This window comes from Petromyzon marinus, chromosome 46 (assembly GCF_048934315.1).
Source record: "Petromyzon marinus isolate PM22_M1 ecotype Great Lakes invasive population chromosome 46, UKy_Petmar_22M1.pri1.0, whole genome shotgun sequence".
NCBI classification, from domain to species: Eukaryota; Metazoa; Chordata; class Hyperoartia; order Petromyzontiformes; family Petromyzontidae; genus Petromyzon; species Petromyzon marinus.
In genome coordinates, this window is record NC_133712.1 from 8,371,834 (window position 1) to 8,391,033 (window position 19,200).

Here is a 19,200-nt window from a genome sequence, read left to right on the forward strand (position 1 = left end):
GCGCGGTGCTTTGCCCGCCTCCCCTCTATAAAAGGGCCGGGGAGGGGGGCCACGCCGAGGCTGCAGCAGCGAACCAATCGAGGCAATGGCGGCACAGCAGCGACTCCCGAGCGGCGAGAAGCTCCAGGCGCTGAGGGACACCGCCAATCGCCTGCGAATCCACTCCATCCGAGCGACCTGCGCCTCCAACTCGGGGTCGGTGGCAAGGCGAGGCTGCGGCGAGCTCGCCGCGGTCGATATCGCGCGGTGGAAGCGTAGTCGTCGTCCCAGACTGATACAAAAAAAACCGAGTCGAGTGATTTTTAAGTGATACTTGGACTGCCCGCGTGAAATGCCTTAAATTCCCAGCAGTGGGCCAGATGGTGATGATGGAGGCCAAGCATCCTAAGCCTCTCTCTCTCTGTGCCACCTGTCGCCTCTGTGTCGTTCGTGCGCGATTGAATTGGCGCCAGTGGGCTTGGTGTAAGAATTTGGGTTATGTGGCTTTTAAATGTCGTAGTTAAATCGCCGTTCTGTACAGTAATGCGACGGTGTAAAGAGTCGTGAGCACGCCGCCTGAACTGCGTTGCACGCTTTTGTGTGCGCGTGTGAAAATAATGCAACGTCACGTTTCGTGCCAGCCTGTTAAAGCAATTGTACAAATTTATATAGTACCGTGGTTACACTTGTTCGTGTAATAGTTTAAACCCTTTGCTGACTTTCTAATTTAACATCGGTCACGTGGCGTAGCTAATACGCGCTTTAACGCGAATGTGTGCATTTGCAAAACATTTCTATTGCCAATTGTCAAAATTTTCACGGTCTCAAAAAATGTATAATTACTGTTGGCTCTTTGGGTAAAGTCACGTAGGTATAAAGCGTCCGTCATCAGATGAGATGATGACGACCGCTTGTGTTGTGCGCCCGAAACGTCGTTTTTTTATTTTCTACCTTACGTGACTTTACCGAAAGAACCAAAGCGTGGATTCCTGCAGTCACGAAAGCTTCAAATGAAACAATGTGTCAATGATTGGAATTGCATTTTGGAGACGGATGGAAACGCAATGGATTGTAGAACGCACGCGCGGGTAGTTTCCATCGTGACTTGGGTATGTATATATATACATACAGTACTGTATATGTAGCTGGGCAGAGAAGACGTTCAAAGAAGAGACGCCCTTAAAGATTCGTGGCTGGTGGAGCTCATCCTAGGACCTCATCCACCCGGGCGAGATGGAGCGATGTGACAAGCGATGCATTTGCGTGGATGGTTGGCATCTGCGGCATCGTGAGATGGTGGAGGCTTAAGGTGTGGGAGGGCCCATCGTCCAGCAGTGGATCAGAGCATGGCTTTTCGGCTTCTTCGCTTCCCCCCATGCGTCGCATCTCGACTTCGCGTCTGTGGAGTCATTTTGGGTTTCATTGTGGAAGTTTGGGTTGGTGGAGGGGGGGGGATTCAGTAGCCCATCTGGGGGTTTGCAAGGTTAAAGCAAACATAATTTGAGTACATCTGACTTTTTAACCCGTTCTGTCGAAATATTTGGTGGGCTTGTCCGAGCATGATAACATTTTCGACGTACAGTTTTGATGAACATGTTTTAAAGTACAGTATACAAACACGTCCGGCATGATCCAGCATTGAGTTTACAAAGGGCGGTACGCGTGCAAAGGCCTGGTTTTTTACCGTATTAAAGCGTTTGTAAAGCGTGGTTTTTTTTGCCCTCCGCCTATAACCCTTCCGAACCAGTGTTTTTGCATTAGTTTTTGCCTAACCAGCCCACATTCTTGGCTGCTTTAAATGTTCTTATATCGTCAAAAGAACGTTGCGAGTTGAACTAAAGCTACCGCATTGATTTACTGCAGCCAGGAAGGAGCCATCCGCTCACACTGTAGGCCCATTCAATGCAGTACAGAAACATTAAGGTTTAATTCGTATCATACTCTGGGTCTTTCTGTAAAGTCACGTAGATTGAAAAATAATATTTTAAAAATCACGTTTCGATCGCAACAAAAGCAATCGTCTTCAGGTGAACAAAAATACAGCAGGCGGACTGCTGAGGCAGGAAGAAATATGGTCAAGATTTAATTCGTAGCATTTTAAAGAAACGCTCATCTAAAATCCTTATCAGTTGCTATCGGTGTCCTATCACAAGACGTGAGTATCCATTTGATTCCCTCGTTGCATTACATAATATACGAGAGGAAATGTTTGTTGCATGACCGTTAAAGCATGTTTTTAACTCCCAGTGCTGGAAATGCAACCGAATGAATTGCAGACATTCGGTGTCGTGGTTTTAAGATTTTTAAACTCGCTACCCCCTTTTTGAGAACCCGGTTTAATGGCAGGCGACTGCCTTGATTTGAACCCCCGGGAATTTCGGCAGTGGCAGCTTGGGTGCTCTTAGAGTCTCCTTGGCTGCCCTGGCCATCTATCTACTGCACACTGCCTGCAACCACTTATTGACCGATGTTGAAAACTCATTTCATTCTTGCATATGTTTTGTTGTTGTCCTGTTCTGCACAGTCACCCAACATCATGCTGCAGTGCTGCAGAAATAATGTCCACGCTCTTCTTCTACGGCATGAAGTATAAGGCGGATGACCCCGGCAATGTCAATAACGACCGCTTTGTGCTATCCAAGGTGCTGTCACAAACAGGCGTTTTTGCTTCGAAGTATTAGTGCCACGGTGTAAATGCTGTTTGATTGTTTGCTTTAAAGGCAGTGTGTAAAATATTACAATGCAATTGGTTCTCTTTTGTAGCATGTAAATACGACTCGAGTGTACATGCAAAGTTTGCATTTTGGCTAATTTGGCAGACAAAATAACTTAAGACAAGCATATTTAACGTTACAAACCAGATGGTAAAAATGGGACAGAATCAATTCTTAACATCGTGACCCAATTATGAAATCGCCAGCGGTGTGAAGTGACGCATGCCAAAAATACAAACTTAATTTGTAAAAAATACTTTGTGGTGCAGTTATAGGGTTTTACTCGCTCTGAATCCTGGAGTGCAAATCTTCCTGGGAGTCATCTTCCTACCATATTTAACACGTAGGCTTTCGTGACCAATATCCATAATAGAGGTTTTTTTGTTAGTCGTCTTTGGTTCTTTCGGTAAGGTCACGTAGAATGAGAATAAAATAATAAAATAACACAATAAAATTCTCACTATTTTATTCTCATTCTACGTGACGTTACCGAAAGAACCAAAGAAGATGAATCCTTGCAGTCACAAAAGCTTTAAATCGAAATTTTTTTGTTAGATCGCGTAAATATATAAATTTGTCATTAAAACCCGCCACCACCCGACACAGCCAACTAGTAAGGGTTGTCACGTAAGCGGAACGTGCCAATTCGTCACTAGTACAGCACACCGGTGTGTTGGAGAGCCAAGCCACAACATTTACAATCTGAGTGACGTTTCGCCAGTAATTACAACTAGCTTCATCAGGCTGTTACTGGTGAAACGTCGTACTCGGATTGGAAATGTTATGGCTTCTCTCCAACACACCGGCGTGCTGTACTAGTGACGAATTGGCATGTTCTGTTTACGTGACGACCCTTATTAGTTGGCCGTGTTGGGTGGTGATGGATTTTAACGACATATTCCTACCATATCTCACCAAGGTTGCTGAAATAGTACCATGGGAATTGGAATTTCCACCACTGGCTCAAAAACAGTAAGTGCCTCTCAAAAATGCTCGTTTGCACAGAGATTTTGGATACGAACACTTAAAGATCATGGGAATATATATTTGCATGGAATAAGAACGTATGTAGTGTTATATATTTGTTTTAGTTATGGGAGCTGATGGTTTGTCATTGTACTGTTATGCAATGCACAATGACTTGCTGGTTTCGGGCACTTATTGGCCTGTTAAATGACTTGGCAAACCGTTCTCAGGGTGTGGCAGCCAAGTGACCTGAATAGGTATGTCGTGCTGTTTGGACACTACTCCAGACCCATAGTTTTTCATAATTAGGCCTTAAGATAGACCCTAGCCGTGTATTCATCAATATGTAGACGGAGCTAAACAATACTGGGAAAAATCCAAATATTTAAATCTATTTTAAAATTTCAAATGAGCCTTTAAACATTGCCGTTCCGTTGTGCAGCACAAAGAAGGTTTATGGAAAAGTAATGGACGTGCATCTATTTGCTCCCTGGCGATTCGACAACTCGTCAAGATTCGAGTGTGCGATGGATTTTTTTCGATTTTTACACTTATGTTCTGTCTCGGCTCAATTTAACTCCCATTTGCCTGCATATAACCTAAGCGTGTCATTCTCAAAATTGTAAACGATTGTTGCACATTGTATATGTATGTTGGACGTCTTTCACACAGTAATGTAGCCAACTGTGCTAATCGTAGTGTGGTGATAATCATTTGAATCTTATTAAAGACTAGCTTTTACTACCCAGCTTCGCCCGGGACTTAGTCACCACGCCCGGCCGCCTTTGTCTCCCCAGTGGCGATGTTCACACACCACATCAGTTACTCGTTTGAGGCTGAGTCGACCTAGGGGAGGCCCAGGACCGGTTCAAATAATCGTCACTGGTGGTGGCCGTGAGCGGGTATAGAACTCGGGTCGCCGACAATATCTCCAGGCAAGGTCTTGATTTGTATTTGGCATTAGAAAATGTGGACATCTGGAATGCTTGCTCTTCTCGTTGATGTTGAAAATGTGCACCTTGAACCTTCATTGCAACACTGGAGGCTTGACCCATTTCCACGGCAGTTTTTGAAAGGTTACAGTTTTCAAATTTAGGATGGATTAATGCCCCGATCCTCTCCAAGTTTACAATGGAACTACTATTGCTTTAATAAAAAGAACCGTCGTACCACAATTCTAATTGAGATTTCCCCCCATTTAACAAAAAAAATCAGCGTTGCAACACCGATTATGAAACCTCATGGATAAAGAGCTTGTTTTGCAATGTATTGTATAAGCTGTTGAGGCCTGAATGTTTGCTGATCGAAATATGATCTAGATGTGCCAACTGAGTTATAGAGTACAATTATTTATATCCATTTTTGGAATGGTATGTTTTTGGCGTGCTACTTTTGTTTATCATAAGGGAAATAATGTAACTATTAAAAACAACAGTCTAGGCTATACAAAGTTTCATTTTAATAGAATATCCTAGTGATTTGTTCCCACAGAACAACATTGTATTTCACTTGTTGCCATGTACTTGTTGAATCTTAATGGCAGTGATTTTGTCTATCGTAACACTTCCAATAAGCAATGCGATTAAATTAACCCCTTGGTACTGTTAATTCGGATGTATGTGTAAATATCTCATTCATAGGTAGGAAAAAAAAGTTGGCGTTAATACAGTATTTGCACTTCCCCATTATGAGACTACAGTTTGGACTTTACAAATTATACTGTTATGTTGGGCAACACAATTAACCGGAAGCTCTGGTGATATTTGCTTAAGCATTTTTTAAATTACCTTAATCGGTGTTTGGAGACTTTTTGTGATTGTCACCAGACCTGGTTGACTTATGCGTGCATTATCAAGGTGGTGGATTGTGTACCGTCAATTGTTTTTCCTCTGTCGATTGCAACTCCCCTATGAGTTGTGTACATTGATTCTTTTTGTGCAGTAAAGCAATGATAACCTTGATTGGTGGCCTTTTTATGTCCTGAGTTTTTAGAGGTCATTAACCTGCAGTTGACTGTAGGCTTTGTTCCTGAAGCTGTTTACCGGCTCGCCAACCTCTGAACATAGAAACATTGAAACACTCCCGGCCCATACGAACGAAGTGTCCCATAAATGATTGTGCCATACAAAACCAGTTGTCTATTAGTGTACACGCTTACCTTTGTAAAGTGTTGGGACAAAATAAGTTTTGCCCCACCCTAGGCATGTAACTGAAGATTTTAAAGTATATATTTATAATCTCGTTTAATTTTTTATGTCAATTGTAGCGTGATTATTTGCTTAATTTTATATGCCATGTTGTGATTGCTTAAATTCATAATATTTAATTGGCCACTGCATCTGTTGCTACCCGCAAGACAGCTGTGATAGGGTTTCATTGTGGGTGGAAAAATCTGGTGACAGCAGTGCAAGACCCTGCATATGACATCCATGAGCCAGGACTTTGAGCTACTCACCAGAGCCACCTGTTCCCCGAGACCAGGCCCATGGGAATTAATGTTGAATGTTGCTCCTGGTAGCTTTTTCTTTCAACACACAAAGTTTTGCCACGAGACACTTGGCAAAGCTGCTGTTTTTTTAATTTAAATTGAATTGTCAGCTGGGAAAATGTCACCCGCTTGCTCAGAATTGTTGTTAATTGGTTAACGATTTGTGACTTGCAAGGGAATGATGCCAATGTTTTTTTTCGAACTTTACTTTAAGTATGAAGTGTTAACATTGCCGAAAGCTTCGAGTCTTGGGTTTTTCTAACAAAAATTGGAAGTGACAACATTGCAGGAGCCTAGCAAGATGACCAGTGTCGTGATTGTGTAATCATTTCCTTTACTTTTGTGCCGATTCTTTTTTGTAGGGACATGCTGCGCCTGTGCTGTATGCCGCCTGGACCGAGGCTGGATACATCGCAGAGTCCGACCTCTTGAATCTCCGCAAGATTGACTCTGATCTGGAGGGACATCCCACGCCTGTAAGTTCCTCGACACCTCCCCCTGGGAAGGGACTGTCTACACCTGATGTTTTCACACAGAATGGCCTAAAACACATCTGACATTCATTACATGTCTGCAGTGCGTGTTGAAATTTGGGACTTGTGTAAGCATTAATCTGATGATATAGCCATACCACCCCATTTTAAAGTTCATTGTGGCGCAGAAAAATTGCAACTGGGCACTTTCCCCCATTCAATCAATCCCACATGCTGATCACCAGTTCTTCTGGGAACACTTGGGATGGTTTGGCAACACATGATATGGCGTGGCTGGTGTTGCATTTCACGAAGTTAATGTTTTAGTTTAGACTGTAGGGTGTCTGGTTAATGGGTGCACAGTGGTTCATGTGTAGTGAGTTCAACTGAGTTGCAGATGCACTTCTTGGAGGTAACACATTTATTAATACCAACACACGGGGTAACTGCCCCTTAAGATGACAACCTATGGTGGTGACCACCAGGCTAACTACACTAATTACACCGTAACTAGCTACAACGGACCGTACCACAGCTTGGGTACATGCCCACGTGTTGGTGACCCTGTAGGACGTAGAACGTAGATTCTTCATGATGAACAACAGCAGCCCGTCCCTCTCGGGGACCTGGCTTATATCCTCTGTGGCGTGGCTGGCTCCGCCCTTGGCCACGACCACCTTCCAGAATCCTTGAGCAGGATCTCGACCCTGACACATGACCACCCCTAGCCCCCACTTGGGGGCCCTGTGTCGACTTAACCGGTCACGTGTCCAGCAGAGCGTGGTGCCATCCAGTGCTGTCAGGCGGCGCTCACCGAGCCCCTCTAGAGCTGACACTGAACTCGCATATAAGTGGTGTCCGCCATGTCAATACATCGCATGCCGTGCCTCTGTAGGGCCGGCATTATTACACAGTGACGTTCGCGATGTCACTACACATGCACTGCTGTAATCTGGATGACCTGTTTGATTCCCAGCCTTAACCAACACCTCGTGGCAAGTGCTAACTGGATTCGTCCTCAGGGCTGCCTCCTAGATCAGCTCTGATTTTTTTTAATTAAATATTTTTTTTGTTTTTAAATTACATTCACTTTTTGTGAGCATCTTATTGTTTGGAGAGATAAATGTAGCCAGGCATAGAACTGCCCTTATGTGCTGTGCTAACTTTGAAGGGTCACTTGCTAACAGAATTGAATTCTTTGTGCCATGTCATCTTGTGCTGCTAGAAACTTTCGTTTGTGGATGTGGCGACGGGCTCCCTGGGTCAAGGGCTTGGCGCTGCCTGTGGGATGGCTTACACTGGGAAGAACTTCGACAAAGCCAGGTCTGCTAATGTCCTGGTGTTCTTGAACCTCTGGCAGTGTCAATATTAAATTGTAAGCAGTTTTCCACTCAAGGTTGAATGTGTAGCTAGACTTGAGGATCCATTGCTTTTGGTTCTTTCATAATGCAGGAAAGTAAACCATTTTGCTTCAAGCATTCTCACTTAAAAATATGCAAGCGTGCTTTAATTTTGTTTACTGGCTCCGTGTTTCTAATTTTATTGAGCTTTTTCACGTCTGTCACTGCAAAGGTCCTCTCTTGCAGTGACAAAGTGACCCGTGGTCTGTGTTGTGCCCACCCTCCCCAAGGGCAATTTGAAACTCCTCGTCTCTTGATGGGGAAAATGTTCCCCATCTGACGTGTAGCACCTTGGCCCATCTGTCTTGTCATTCCGCCCACAGCTACCGCGTCTACTGCCTCCTTGGTGATGGGGAATCATCAGAAGGCTCCGTGTGGGAGGCCATGGCCTTTGGTTCCCACTACAACCTGGATAACCTGGTGGCCATCTTCGACGTGAACCGCCTGGGACAGAGCGAGGCTGCCCCCCTGCAGCACAACTTTGACATCTACAAAAGCCGCTGCGAGGGTTTCGGGTTAGTACTCGGATGTTTACGTGAAATCTCGCGTGGCATGTTGTGTAAAGGAAGATGTTAACTTAAAAAAGCACTCAGCTGTTATCTATCAGATACGTGCCCTAGTAGGCATGTAATTATTTACCTCATTCACAATTGTGATTTTTATATATATACAACCATTAGCTATCCACTGCTTTTAAAGACCTCCAAGCCATCTCCATCACTCGTGGTCTCGCAATGGAACAGTCCGTTAGTTCCTGCAAGTCAGCTATTTCTTTCGGTAAAGTCACGTAGAATGAGAAAACAATAAAACAAAATAAGACAATAAAATTCTCACGACGTTTCGGTCACAACACAAGTGGCCTTCTTCAGGTGAAGAAACAGGTCTATCCAGGAGACAGAGCTTGAATGGGTGCTGTCACGCAAGGACCGAGTCTTTTTTAAAGCTGTATGGGCGGAGTTGGATTAGCGGAGTTGGATTAGCATCTTACCAGCCCCCACCTCCGGGGTGGAGGAGGGAGGGGTACTGGTAGGAAACAAACAACAATTTAAAAAGGTACACAAGTGCAGCAGCCAAGGTGCACTGCTGTGTACTGAGTTGCATTATGACTATGCTTTAAACAGGACTACTATGTAATACAATATTATACCCTCCAATCTAACCTACATGGTATAACATAGACAAATTCCACCTTTGAATTATACAATGCGTTACTTTAGAATATAAAATATTAGACTTGTAACATTATGCTATGTCTTATTCCATGAATCCAACTTTATACCACACTACTGTATATTCACTATGCAATTACGATGCTATATATTGCCTTATGAGTTATGTTAAACATTACAATGTTATACTATTAATTGTTATACTCATGTTATAAACCATACCATTAACCGTGGTGTGATAGGTATTAAGAGGCAATGCCAGCGAAAGGGCTGCGGTCTGAACGTCACCGTAAAATACAATTAATTAAGAACCGAAATGGTTTAAAACATCTTTCCAATGGTTACTAAGCCAGAATCCATCTTCTCGTTTGAAATTGTCTCTGTGCTTGTGTATGTGGATGGCCTCATGAACGAATCTCTCATGGTAGCCGGTTGGCTTGCAAAGAACCAGCTCCGCCCATACAGCTTTAAAAAGACTCGGTCCTTGCGTGACAGCGTCCATTCAAGCTGTCTCCTGGATAGACCTGTTTCTTCACCTGAAGAAGGCCACTTGTGTTGTGACTGAAACGTCGTGAGAATTTTATTGTCTTATTCTCATTCTACGTGACTTTACCGAAAGAGCCAAGAAGATGAATCCTTGCAGTCACGAAAGCTTTAAATCATTTTGCCTTTTTTTAAATGCCTCCTCGATGGCGGACGCAGATGGAATACCCTGGTGGTGGATGGTCACAGTGTGGAGGAACTCTGCCAGGCCCTGCTGACTGCCAGCCAGACCAAGGGAAAGCCCACAGCCATCATTGCAAAGACCTTCAAAGGAAAGGGCATTCCTGGTAAGTGGTGGGAGCAGTGCAATATGTTGTTTTAAAAACAAATTATGACAATGAAATTAAAAATGTTAAAGATGTACCGTATTTTCCCGCATATGGCCCGCAGATGCATATACCCCGCAAAAATAGCATTTTGTGTAAAACAAATTTCAGCTCACACCTCCATATACCCCGCATGCATTCATATATTTAACGTCGTTACTGCAACTTAATTTCATCATATTAATACTAAGTTTACATTTGTAATACATTCCACTATCAATTGTTAACATTAACATCATAACGTGCACAAAGAAAACCAACTAACCGGAAATGAGTGAACATAAAACAGTAAATAAGTAACAAGTAAATATTAAATAAATAAGTAACACATAACTGGTAGATGAGTACAGTTTTAGCACTGGTAGATTGCGCACTGCGCAGATAATAGCGGCACTACGGTGACGCCGCTGTCTCGTCCCCTACCCCCCCCACCTCTCTCCCCCCCCAGCTCTCCCGTCGCCCTGCAGAGCTTGCTCTGCCCCACCCCCCACCTCGCTCTCTCCCCCCAGCTGCCCCACCCCCCATCTCTCTCTCCCAGCTCTCCCGTTGCTGGTGCACTTCAAACATTGTCGTTTAATTGTACAAACAATTCATTTAAAACGTGATAACATGTGCAATTTTAGTGTGCGAGTGGTTTATTCAGCAGTGCTTTAGTCAAAGGTAAGTGCATAGTGGATAGTCCTACCATGAAAAAATGTAACGAGTTATGACATTATGAGACCTCCTTTGCCAGTAACAAGATATAGTAATAGGTTTTTACCCTTTTAGCTGGCACAAAAACTGACACCTTTATACAAGGGATCAAGTTTGCAATAACCACAACACAAGCAGTCAAAAATGCAAACAAAAAGAAACAACTCTGATATTGATATGCACTGTCCTTGAATTTGATTGGTCTACACCCGAGACGGCTTTTCTTATGACATGTCACACGTGTAAAATATTTTTGGGGTAGCCCGGACCTCCATATACCCCCGCAGGGTCTTGTTATGTTTGTAAAAGTGGTATACCCTGCGGGTTATATGTGGCAAAATAGGTAATTGTATTATATGCTAATTTATGAATTATGCAAATGTAGTTAAGTAAATTAGGCAAATTAATCGAATAAACGTATGTTTTTCATGTTAATTGGGTGTAAGTATAATATGATCGCTCATATGTGTGATTAAATGTGTATGAAGTATTACGTGGAAATGTATGTATATCATCTATGTGCATGTGTGTAGGAGAGTATTATACTGGTAGGAACGAAGTTGTAAACTGAGTGTACCAGCCTGCAATAGATTAATGTGTCCGTCCGTCCCCTTTCAATACTTTAACGAAGTGAAATCTCGTGCAGTTGGGTGTAAAATCGGCAATAGACAGCGCAGAGACTTGTCCTACCAGCCCACCCTGCAGGGACCTGTTTGGTGTTAGTTTGTATTATGATAAATAGGTGTGCGTGTAGCTACATGTATTAATATTGGCTCGGCTTCATTGTCTAGGGGTGTATTACCAATCATGAAAATACAATGATTCTCGTTTTGACTTACTGATTATGTTTTAGTGTAATTATGTCCGGTCTTAGGGTTCAGATCTCACCGCAGGATACAGTTCTTATAATTAAGATGATTATGCATGAACTTAGGAAGGAACCACTCGGACTCTTTTGTATTAATCAACTTTACTATCTAAAAACCGTTTAAGATGTAGGATTTTGCGATCAATATCATCCAAAATATAGGTTTTTTTAGGTTGCATCGGAATTTCCACCACAGTACTCCTGTAGATGTCCTTCTCATCGATCCATACAATTAACCCTCAATGGTTACGTTGTTAAACTGAGCCATAGAACAATAGGCTAACTCCTCATAGTAGCGCGACGATAGGAAAGGCCTTTAAAAATGACAATGTTCATACGGAACCACGCTAAAGAAACGTGCCCAATGGCAAAAGTGGACATCAATGAATTATCGGGCAAGATTCTGTGATTAAAATAAATATCTCAAAACAATAGTATTGATGTGAATGTGTAGATTCGTAACATAGGTGCTTATACATGTTTAGTGTGTCCATCAATGAGTTCATTGGTAAGATTATGCAATTAACGAAGTGTCCCTAACAATAGTGTACAGGCAAGTGTGTAGGTTTGGCTACACGCTTATCAATTGGCTAATGGGGACCTCATTGAATTCACAGGCAATATTGTGATTAAATGAATATCTCAACAATATTATTCATGCGAGTGTGTAGATTCATAACATAAATGCTTATACATTTTTAGTGCGTCATCAAGGAGTGCATTGGTAATATAACGATTTAAACCAGGTTCTCATGTGATGGTTTCAGCTCATTTGCTAACAGCTGCTCAAATCATAGTTAAATTTACTTTCGCATTTAGTTCAGTGTATTCTAGCTCTTTAAGACTAACATTCTATTTGGTTTATTTGCAACTAATACCTCCTATACTCGGGCAAGTGGGGGTCCAGAATGCCTACATTGAGCCAAGGCTAACCGAAGTTATCTCAGAAGTAGTTCTGTAATACCGTCCTCCGCCGCCCAGTGTCACACATGGGGTGATGCACTGCTCTCTGCAATAATTCCAAATAGAATTGCTTATAGCTCGTGGGTACCTAGACAACCCTTCTGTCAATGTTGGTGGTTGAGGCCCTTCTCCATCACCATGCTGATCAGTACCTGTAGTGGAGGTGGGCAGTGTAGACATGGGATCACAGTAATACATTTGCAACAATAGGTTTTGCTTTTTTGACCTTTGCATATCGCATAGCCCCACAGACGGCACACATGGGATGTTATTGTTAACAATCCAATTGTTTGTTTAAAATGTGACCAGGTGTTGAGGATCAGGACAACTGGCATGGCAAACCCATTCCCAAGGACAAGGTGGAGGAGGTTGTGCAGGTCATCCAGAAGAAGATTTCTAACGCAACGAAGCTGTGTCCAGAACTTCCCACCGAAGATGCACCTGTTGTGGACGTGAGCAACGTCAAACTGTCTACACCTCCTTCCTACAAACTGGGAGATAAGGCGAGTAATAGGGAGGGGTTTTGCGAGCTGTTAAAATACTTTTTTTGTAAAACAAGCATCACACTAAGTATTGTATTTTAGTGACATTTAGCGGACGCAATTTTATATTCCTAGGTGACATTGCCGAGCGGGCAGTAGATATTTGCGGCGTGTTCCAGAGGTTTACACAATTAGTCCAACAGCTGCCCTGGTTAATACTGTGGGTCTATTAACCATACATTGTTTGCTTTAGTGGAAATTAATTATTCTGTGTTAATCAAAAAGAGCAGGCCGAATCTGAAAGTATGTATAAACTATATTTATAGTTTTATATTTTTATTATTTTATTGTTTCCCTTCTACATGACTTTACCGAAAGAACCAAGACTATGAATCCCTGCAGTCACGAAAGCTTTAAATCTAAATTTATTTGTAAACTAGTTTGTTTGGTAAAACAACATAGCAATATCATGTAATTTAGCAAACTTGCTGTCTGTGAAAGTATACCTTTGCGACAGCGTTGTGCTCTACGAATGGCGCGAATACGCAATGTTCTCTCGTAAAATGAACACGAATTAATTTGTCTTTTGTGCACTGCAGATCTCAACGCGCAAGGCGTATGGGGTGGCCCTCAACAAACTGGGCCATGGGAACAGCCACGTCATTGCCCTCGATGGAGACACCAAGAACTCGACCTTCTCCGACATGTTTCGCAAGGACTTCCCCGACCGCTTTATCGAGTGCTTCATTGCCGAGCAGAACATGGTAAAACATGAGGGCTGACTTTACATGGGCAGACGCTGTGTTCGGAGAGTTTAAAAGTCCCGTTTTATTTTTTTATTAACATGCGGCGCTTTTCTGGCACATCTGCCTCGAAAAGGCATTACATCTTTAAACGTAAAAATAAGCAGTTCTGTACAGTTTAAAAAATAAAAGCGCGTAGTGGCTGTGCGAAGGGTGTTGGGCACCTTTATTTCCGTTCCCACATTACTACTTTTTGCATCATGAAACAAAGAATGTATTTTTAATTCATCACAGCCTCTTCGTATTAGACGATGGCCCACAGAAGTGGCTTTTGCATAGCTACTGCTAATGAGCTGCTTTTAAGTTACCTGTGGTCATCAGAAGGGTGAATGGTGCTGTTTTTATCACTGCAGCATTCTGTTTTGTTTTCTGAATTTAACATCGATTAGTTTTATTTGACGCGTTACTGTGTATTTAACTTTGAAACGAAGTGAGCAAACAAAGATTATATTGCTCGTGAGTTTCATTCCCCTGCATTACATTGTTTGTATTTTGAGTAATATGTGATTGAATTGGCGATGTCTGCTTCTGTTGGGGCCATTCTCTGACATGAAAGGTTGCATTGCTGAGATCTGAATGGATGCTTCCATCTCATGGGACGTTGTTGATTTAGTTGGGATAACAAGATAGAATAAACCTTACAGAGCTTACTCAACCTTGTGCCTTTCCAAATTATCCTCTCGGGCAAGATAAATTCTCATTGTCCCTTACCTCCTGTGTGTTTAGGTGAGCGTGGCTATTGGCTGTGCGGCACGCGGTCGCACTGTGCCCTTTGCCAGCACGTTCGCCGCCTTCCTGTCCCGCGCGTACGACCAGATCCGCATGGGTGCAATTTCCCAGACCAACGTCAACTTCTGCGGCTCTCACTGCGGAGTCTCCATCGGTGAGCTGTACTCTCCGTCTTCACCAGTGGCCGTGACATACACTGGTGTCTTGATTCTCGCAAAAATAATGGCCTTAACACTAAACTGTTGTCTGGGCACATAGGTTTTCACACCCTCCTTTGTCATAGCAAGGTTAGGCTATGTGGAGAAGAGTTTATGTCTCTTAAGCTTGTGCCACAAAATACTGCAGGTATCGGTATCAAAGTTGAATTTCATATTGACCTGCATACTCATGGTTTCATATCTGAAAGTATTGAGTTTGCCATCTGATCAGGAAAGTGCTAAGTAATTGGATTTTTTCCATGTCCACTTTCTTTGGGTGCCATGTTTTTTTTTACTTTGTTGCAGTCTTGTGTGTGAATAATTCATAATATTGTTAGTAGTGGTTAGGGCAGCTAGGGTTGATATCGGTCATTTGAATATATGGCTATCTAAAATAGGTCTTTCTTTACTCTTGTTATTTATGCAGTTGGTGTTAGTTTGTGGGAGTGGTAGTGTAACAGTGCAATGCAGTATAAACCCAGCAACCCAAGTTCAATTCCAGCTCACGGCCATCACCGGTGACGATTATTTGAACCAGTGTGTGGGGGTCTCCCTTAGGTCGACTCGGCCTCAAACGAGTAACTGCTGCGGTGTGTAAATATCGCCACTTGGGAGACAAAGGCGGCCGAGGGTGGTGCTGGCCACCCACCCCCTCGTGCGCCGTGTCGGCCTTCATAGGTGCTCACTAACAGCACTTTCTGCTCCAGTCTGTTAAGGCTATACAAGGGATCTTTGTGTGTATACAGGTGAGGATGGGCCCTCTCAGATGGCTTTGGAGGACCTGGCCATGTTCCGCGCCATCCCCACCGCTACCGTGTTCTACCCCTCGGATGGCGTATCGACCGAACGTGCTGTCGAGCTTTCTGCCAACACCAAGGTTACCCCCCCTCCCCTGCAACTGCAGCCTAGAGCCTGAAGATTAGGGTTAATACTGTAAGAGACAGCATGCCACAATCCCATTTGGGAAGTATACTTAACTGTCTTGGTATTAATTATAAGAGTTTGCTTTTTGAGCAAGCTGTTACCTGAAATTAATTTGAAGTTTAATATTATGTTCAACCCAGAATTGTAAATCGGCGTCTAGTGCCATACCAAACCAATTTCATAAAACTAGACTTGAAATGTAAGATTAGGAGAACCAAATTGGTTTCCTTTTCCATGCCTTTATACGTCACCATGCTGGTGAGAGTTTTGATAAAAGGGTGGAACATGACGAGTTCACATTTCACTTGCCACTCCTATCATCTCACTTGCTGGGAATCGAACTCTGGTGGCTGAGTTTGTAGTGTAGTGCATTCATAGCTCTACCACTGCTGCACCCAACAATTAGTTGCAGCTGACTATTTTGTTATTGTTAATGAGTATTCTTTTTAAGGTTGTTGTGCACATCCATTAGGTTGCATAATGTATGATCTATCTGGAAAGATAAAAGAAAAAAACGATCAAATCTGCTTCTAAGTCCATTTCCATAAGCCTGGATCTACTCTACAAATCGTGCGCCACTAACTTGTTCCACACCACGGTGTCTCTTGCATGCCAGGGCATCTGCTTCATCCGTAGCAGCCGCCCCGACACGGACATCCTCTACGCCAACGATGAGAAGTTTGAGATCGGCAAGGCCAAGGTGAGAACGGTGCCCGGGAGATTAAAACGTCTTGTTATTGGATGTTGAATGTGACTGAAGTAAATGTTTCCTGTCGGAGAGAGTGGCCTGGAATTCTAAAGTCACTCCAGTTGGCCTCTTTATCCTCACTAGGGGGGAGGGGGTGGGGGCATCATTTTTATATTATCTGCAGGGTGTTCACTGCATGTTCAAACTGAAATATAAAAATTTAACTGGAATAAGATGCATTAATGGCCAGATATGATTTTATAAATGGTTTGTCCTGGCTGAATCCCTGAAATCCTTCTGCTTGCAAACCCAGTTTTATTATAGGCTGCCAAAATCTAATTTTCAATCCTATGGTCTCAGCAATGCCAATCCAGAGCCACCCAGCTGCCTTAAAGTTATGATTGTTTGAAAGTTTTCAGATTGGTTTGTCATCTTCCCGATGCACTGCAGTGTCTTTACTTGATGAAGTGTGGTCCCGTTGATAACCTATTTCGTGTTGGCTGGCAGGTGGTGCTCAAGAGCGAGAGTGACAAGGTGACGGTTATCGGGGCGGGAGTGACGCTGCATGAGGCTTTGGCGGCCGCTAAGACGCTCGCATCCGAGGGTGAGGCTGTCTAATCTCCTGGCCCATCAACACCGCAATGAATCCATCTTCTTGCTATAATCGGATGCAAATGCAGCACTTCGGAAATGTAATATGTCTATAAAATGTACGCATTTAATTAGAATTACTGCTATTAGGGTGGCTTTATATTCCTTATACAGCAATTGGATGTCTTTTTTTTTATCGGACTACACAAATTAGTCCACTGCCCAGTGTGCAGTGTGTGCTGTGTTCACCTTGCTGCTCCGTTCACCCTGTCTGTCCCTCCCCCCCGCCCCCCACCCCCCAGGTCTGAACGTGCGCGTGATCGACCCGTTCACGATCAAGCCCCTGGACAAGAAGATGATTGTCGAGAACGTAAAGGCCACTGGAGGCCGCGTGGTGGTGGTTGAGGACCACTACCCCGAGGGTGAGCCGTCGCCGCCACTGCGATGCAGGGGGCTTGCGTGTGTCCGCTTGCGCCGGGTCGCTCGCCTCGAGTTTCTGTTGAAACTGCTTTTGTGTTTACAAATTTTTTTTATAAAGGGTGATGCTTTTGTGTTTTTTTAAAGCCCCGTGACAAAATCAACCACAATGCATGAATAGGGTTGTTAAGCCAGAATTGTGCTTGGGTGGGTGACCACCATTCATAACAAGTTGCAGGCTATTGGGATATATTTGGACTGTGTTGCAATATCCATTGTACATTATTCTCCCAAGCCTTTTACATGACTAACACCCAAGTGGTATACTTGTTTAATTTCATAAACTGTTGCCAAACCTTGCCCTGCTTCAAACTCGTTCTTTTAATTTGATATCCCTGCTACGCTCTTGCCACCATTCATTAAACATGAATTTGTAGCCAAAGTATAAATTTTCCTCTGACCTACAAATATGGATGCGAATCTACAGGCCTCCCGCAGAGGTGAATGTTGCTGCTCTACCAATTAGTGATGTAATTTACCACGCTGAGGTCTCAAGACTCATTTGGGATTTCCCCCCTGGTATTGTCCGATTTGTACAATAAAATACACTCTCAATTGACCAATCTGATCCAAATAAAAAAAAATTCTATGGTAGATTGCTGCTAGCCTTGTATCTTGGATGTGTTCTAAGCAAAGCGCATTGAAAAAGTAAAAGGAGGAAGCGGAGAGAAGGGAGGTAATGGTGAGATTGGTGCACCCAAGTCACCAAAACGGGCTTCTTGGGTAGAAAAAAAAAACACCCGTATGACTCCGAACGATTTTTAAAGATGCAATCTTTATAACAGGTCAGATTATTTTAAACAGTGCCAACAACTGTGCTGGGAACCGAACCAAATGTCTGCCGCTAACACCGCGTTGTGCGTGTGACCCCCTTTTGCGTGCTTGTGCTGGCAGGGGGCCTGGGCGAGGCAGTGTGCGCCGCGGTGAGCTCCCAGCCCGGCATTGTGGTGCGCCACCTGGCCGTGCCACGAGTGCCCCAGAGCGGGAAACCCACAGAGCTGCTCGAACTCTTCGGCATCAGCTCCTCGCACATCGTCGCCACCGTCAAGGCCTTCGTCTTGGGAAACTGAAGTAGCGGCAGGCGCTGGTCAACGCGCTGCCCCTGCCTTACCCCCACACCCTGGCTTTGACACAATTCCATTTTTTTTTTGTCACAAGATGAGCCACTCTTTGTAGTACAAAGAGGTTTAATGTACGCAGTCTTAGTGCTTACTGTAAACTAAGCTACCCACATTCCTTATGCGTTCAATTTCCGCAATCAGGCGAGTCTTGGTGAAATGCAGCTGTTGGTCATTTACCAGTTGGTCTTAATTTGTGTTACGTTTGTGTGGTTGTGCGAGCACTTGATACTTTTTCAGAAAATGTTTGACCCAAAGGGTGAAATTCCGATACGTTTTTTTCTGAACTGGACAGATTTGCATCGGACTTAAAATGACCACGTAGCAAGATTCCACCATTAAACTGTTGCGCACTGTTAGTAGTCTTAGCCCTGTTTGGGGGTTTTTGTGCACTTGCTGTTATTTGGCATTCTAATGAATAATTCTTGCCCACTGATCAGTGACCAATAAAGTGATTAAGTAATTTTGTTTGTACGTTTTTTGTGACATTTACCTCCAAAGTGCTTGCGGTGTTGCACATTCACGAGGGGGGGGGGGGGTGGGGGCTGCATATGATGCACAGCTTGTTCCATCAATGTTTGTTTGACTTTTGGGAGGAAACTGGAGTGT

The 19,200-nt window shown here is 43.5% G+C and overlaps 1 protein-coding gene across 1 annotated transcript; it reads left to right on the top strand.

Moving 5' to 3' along the window:
• The first annotated feature begins 32 nt into the window (after positions 1 to 32).
• On the top strand, positions 33 to 19,055 carry LOC116952388 (transketolase-like). The gene is made up of 14 exons (XM_032971723.2): positions 33 to 195; positions 2,504 to 2,621; positions 6,510 to 6,623; positions 7,846 to 7,943; positions 8,344 to 8,535; positions 9,892 to 10,019; positions 12,892 to 13,085; positions 13,664 to 13,828; positions 14,594 to 14,750; positions 15,540 to 15,670; positions 16,334 to 16,417; positions 16,913 to 17,009; positions 17,299 to 17,418; positions 18,368 to 19,055. Exons 1-14 carry the CDS (start codon positions 86 to 88, stop codon positions 18,541 to 18,543), a joined length of 1,884 nt encoding a protein of 627 aa, XP_032827614.1. The 5' UTR covers positions 33 to 85; the 3' UTR covers positions 18,544 to 19,055.
• The last annotated feature ends 145 nt before the right edge of the window (positions 19,056 to 19,200 follow it).

Excerpts from the sequence above, each read along its gene's own strand:
- LOC116952388 (XM_032971723.2), top strand. The coding sequence starts at position 86 with ATGGCGGCACAGCAGCGACTCCCGAGCGGCGAGAAGCTCCAGGCGCTG. Across the intron at positions 14,751-15,539 it reads TCACTGCGGAGTCTCCATCG|GTGAGGATGGGCCCTCTCAG; the intron begins GTGAGCTGTACT and ends GTGTGTATACAG. Across the intron at positions 15,671-16,333 it reads AGCTTTCTGCCAACACCAAG|GGCATCTGCTTCATCCGTAG; the intron begins GTTACCCCCCCT and ends CTTGCATGCCAG.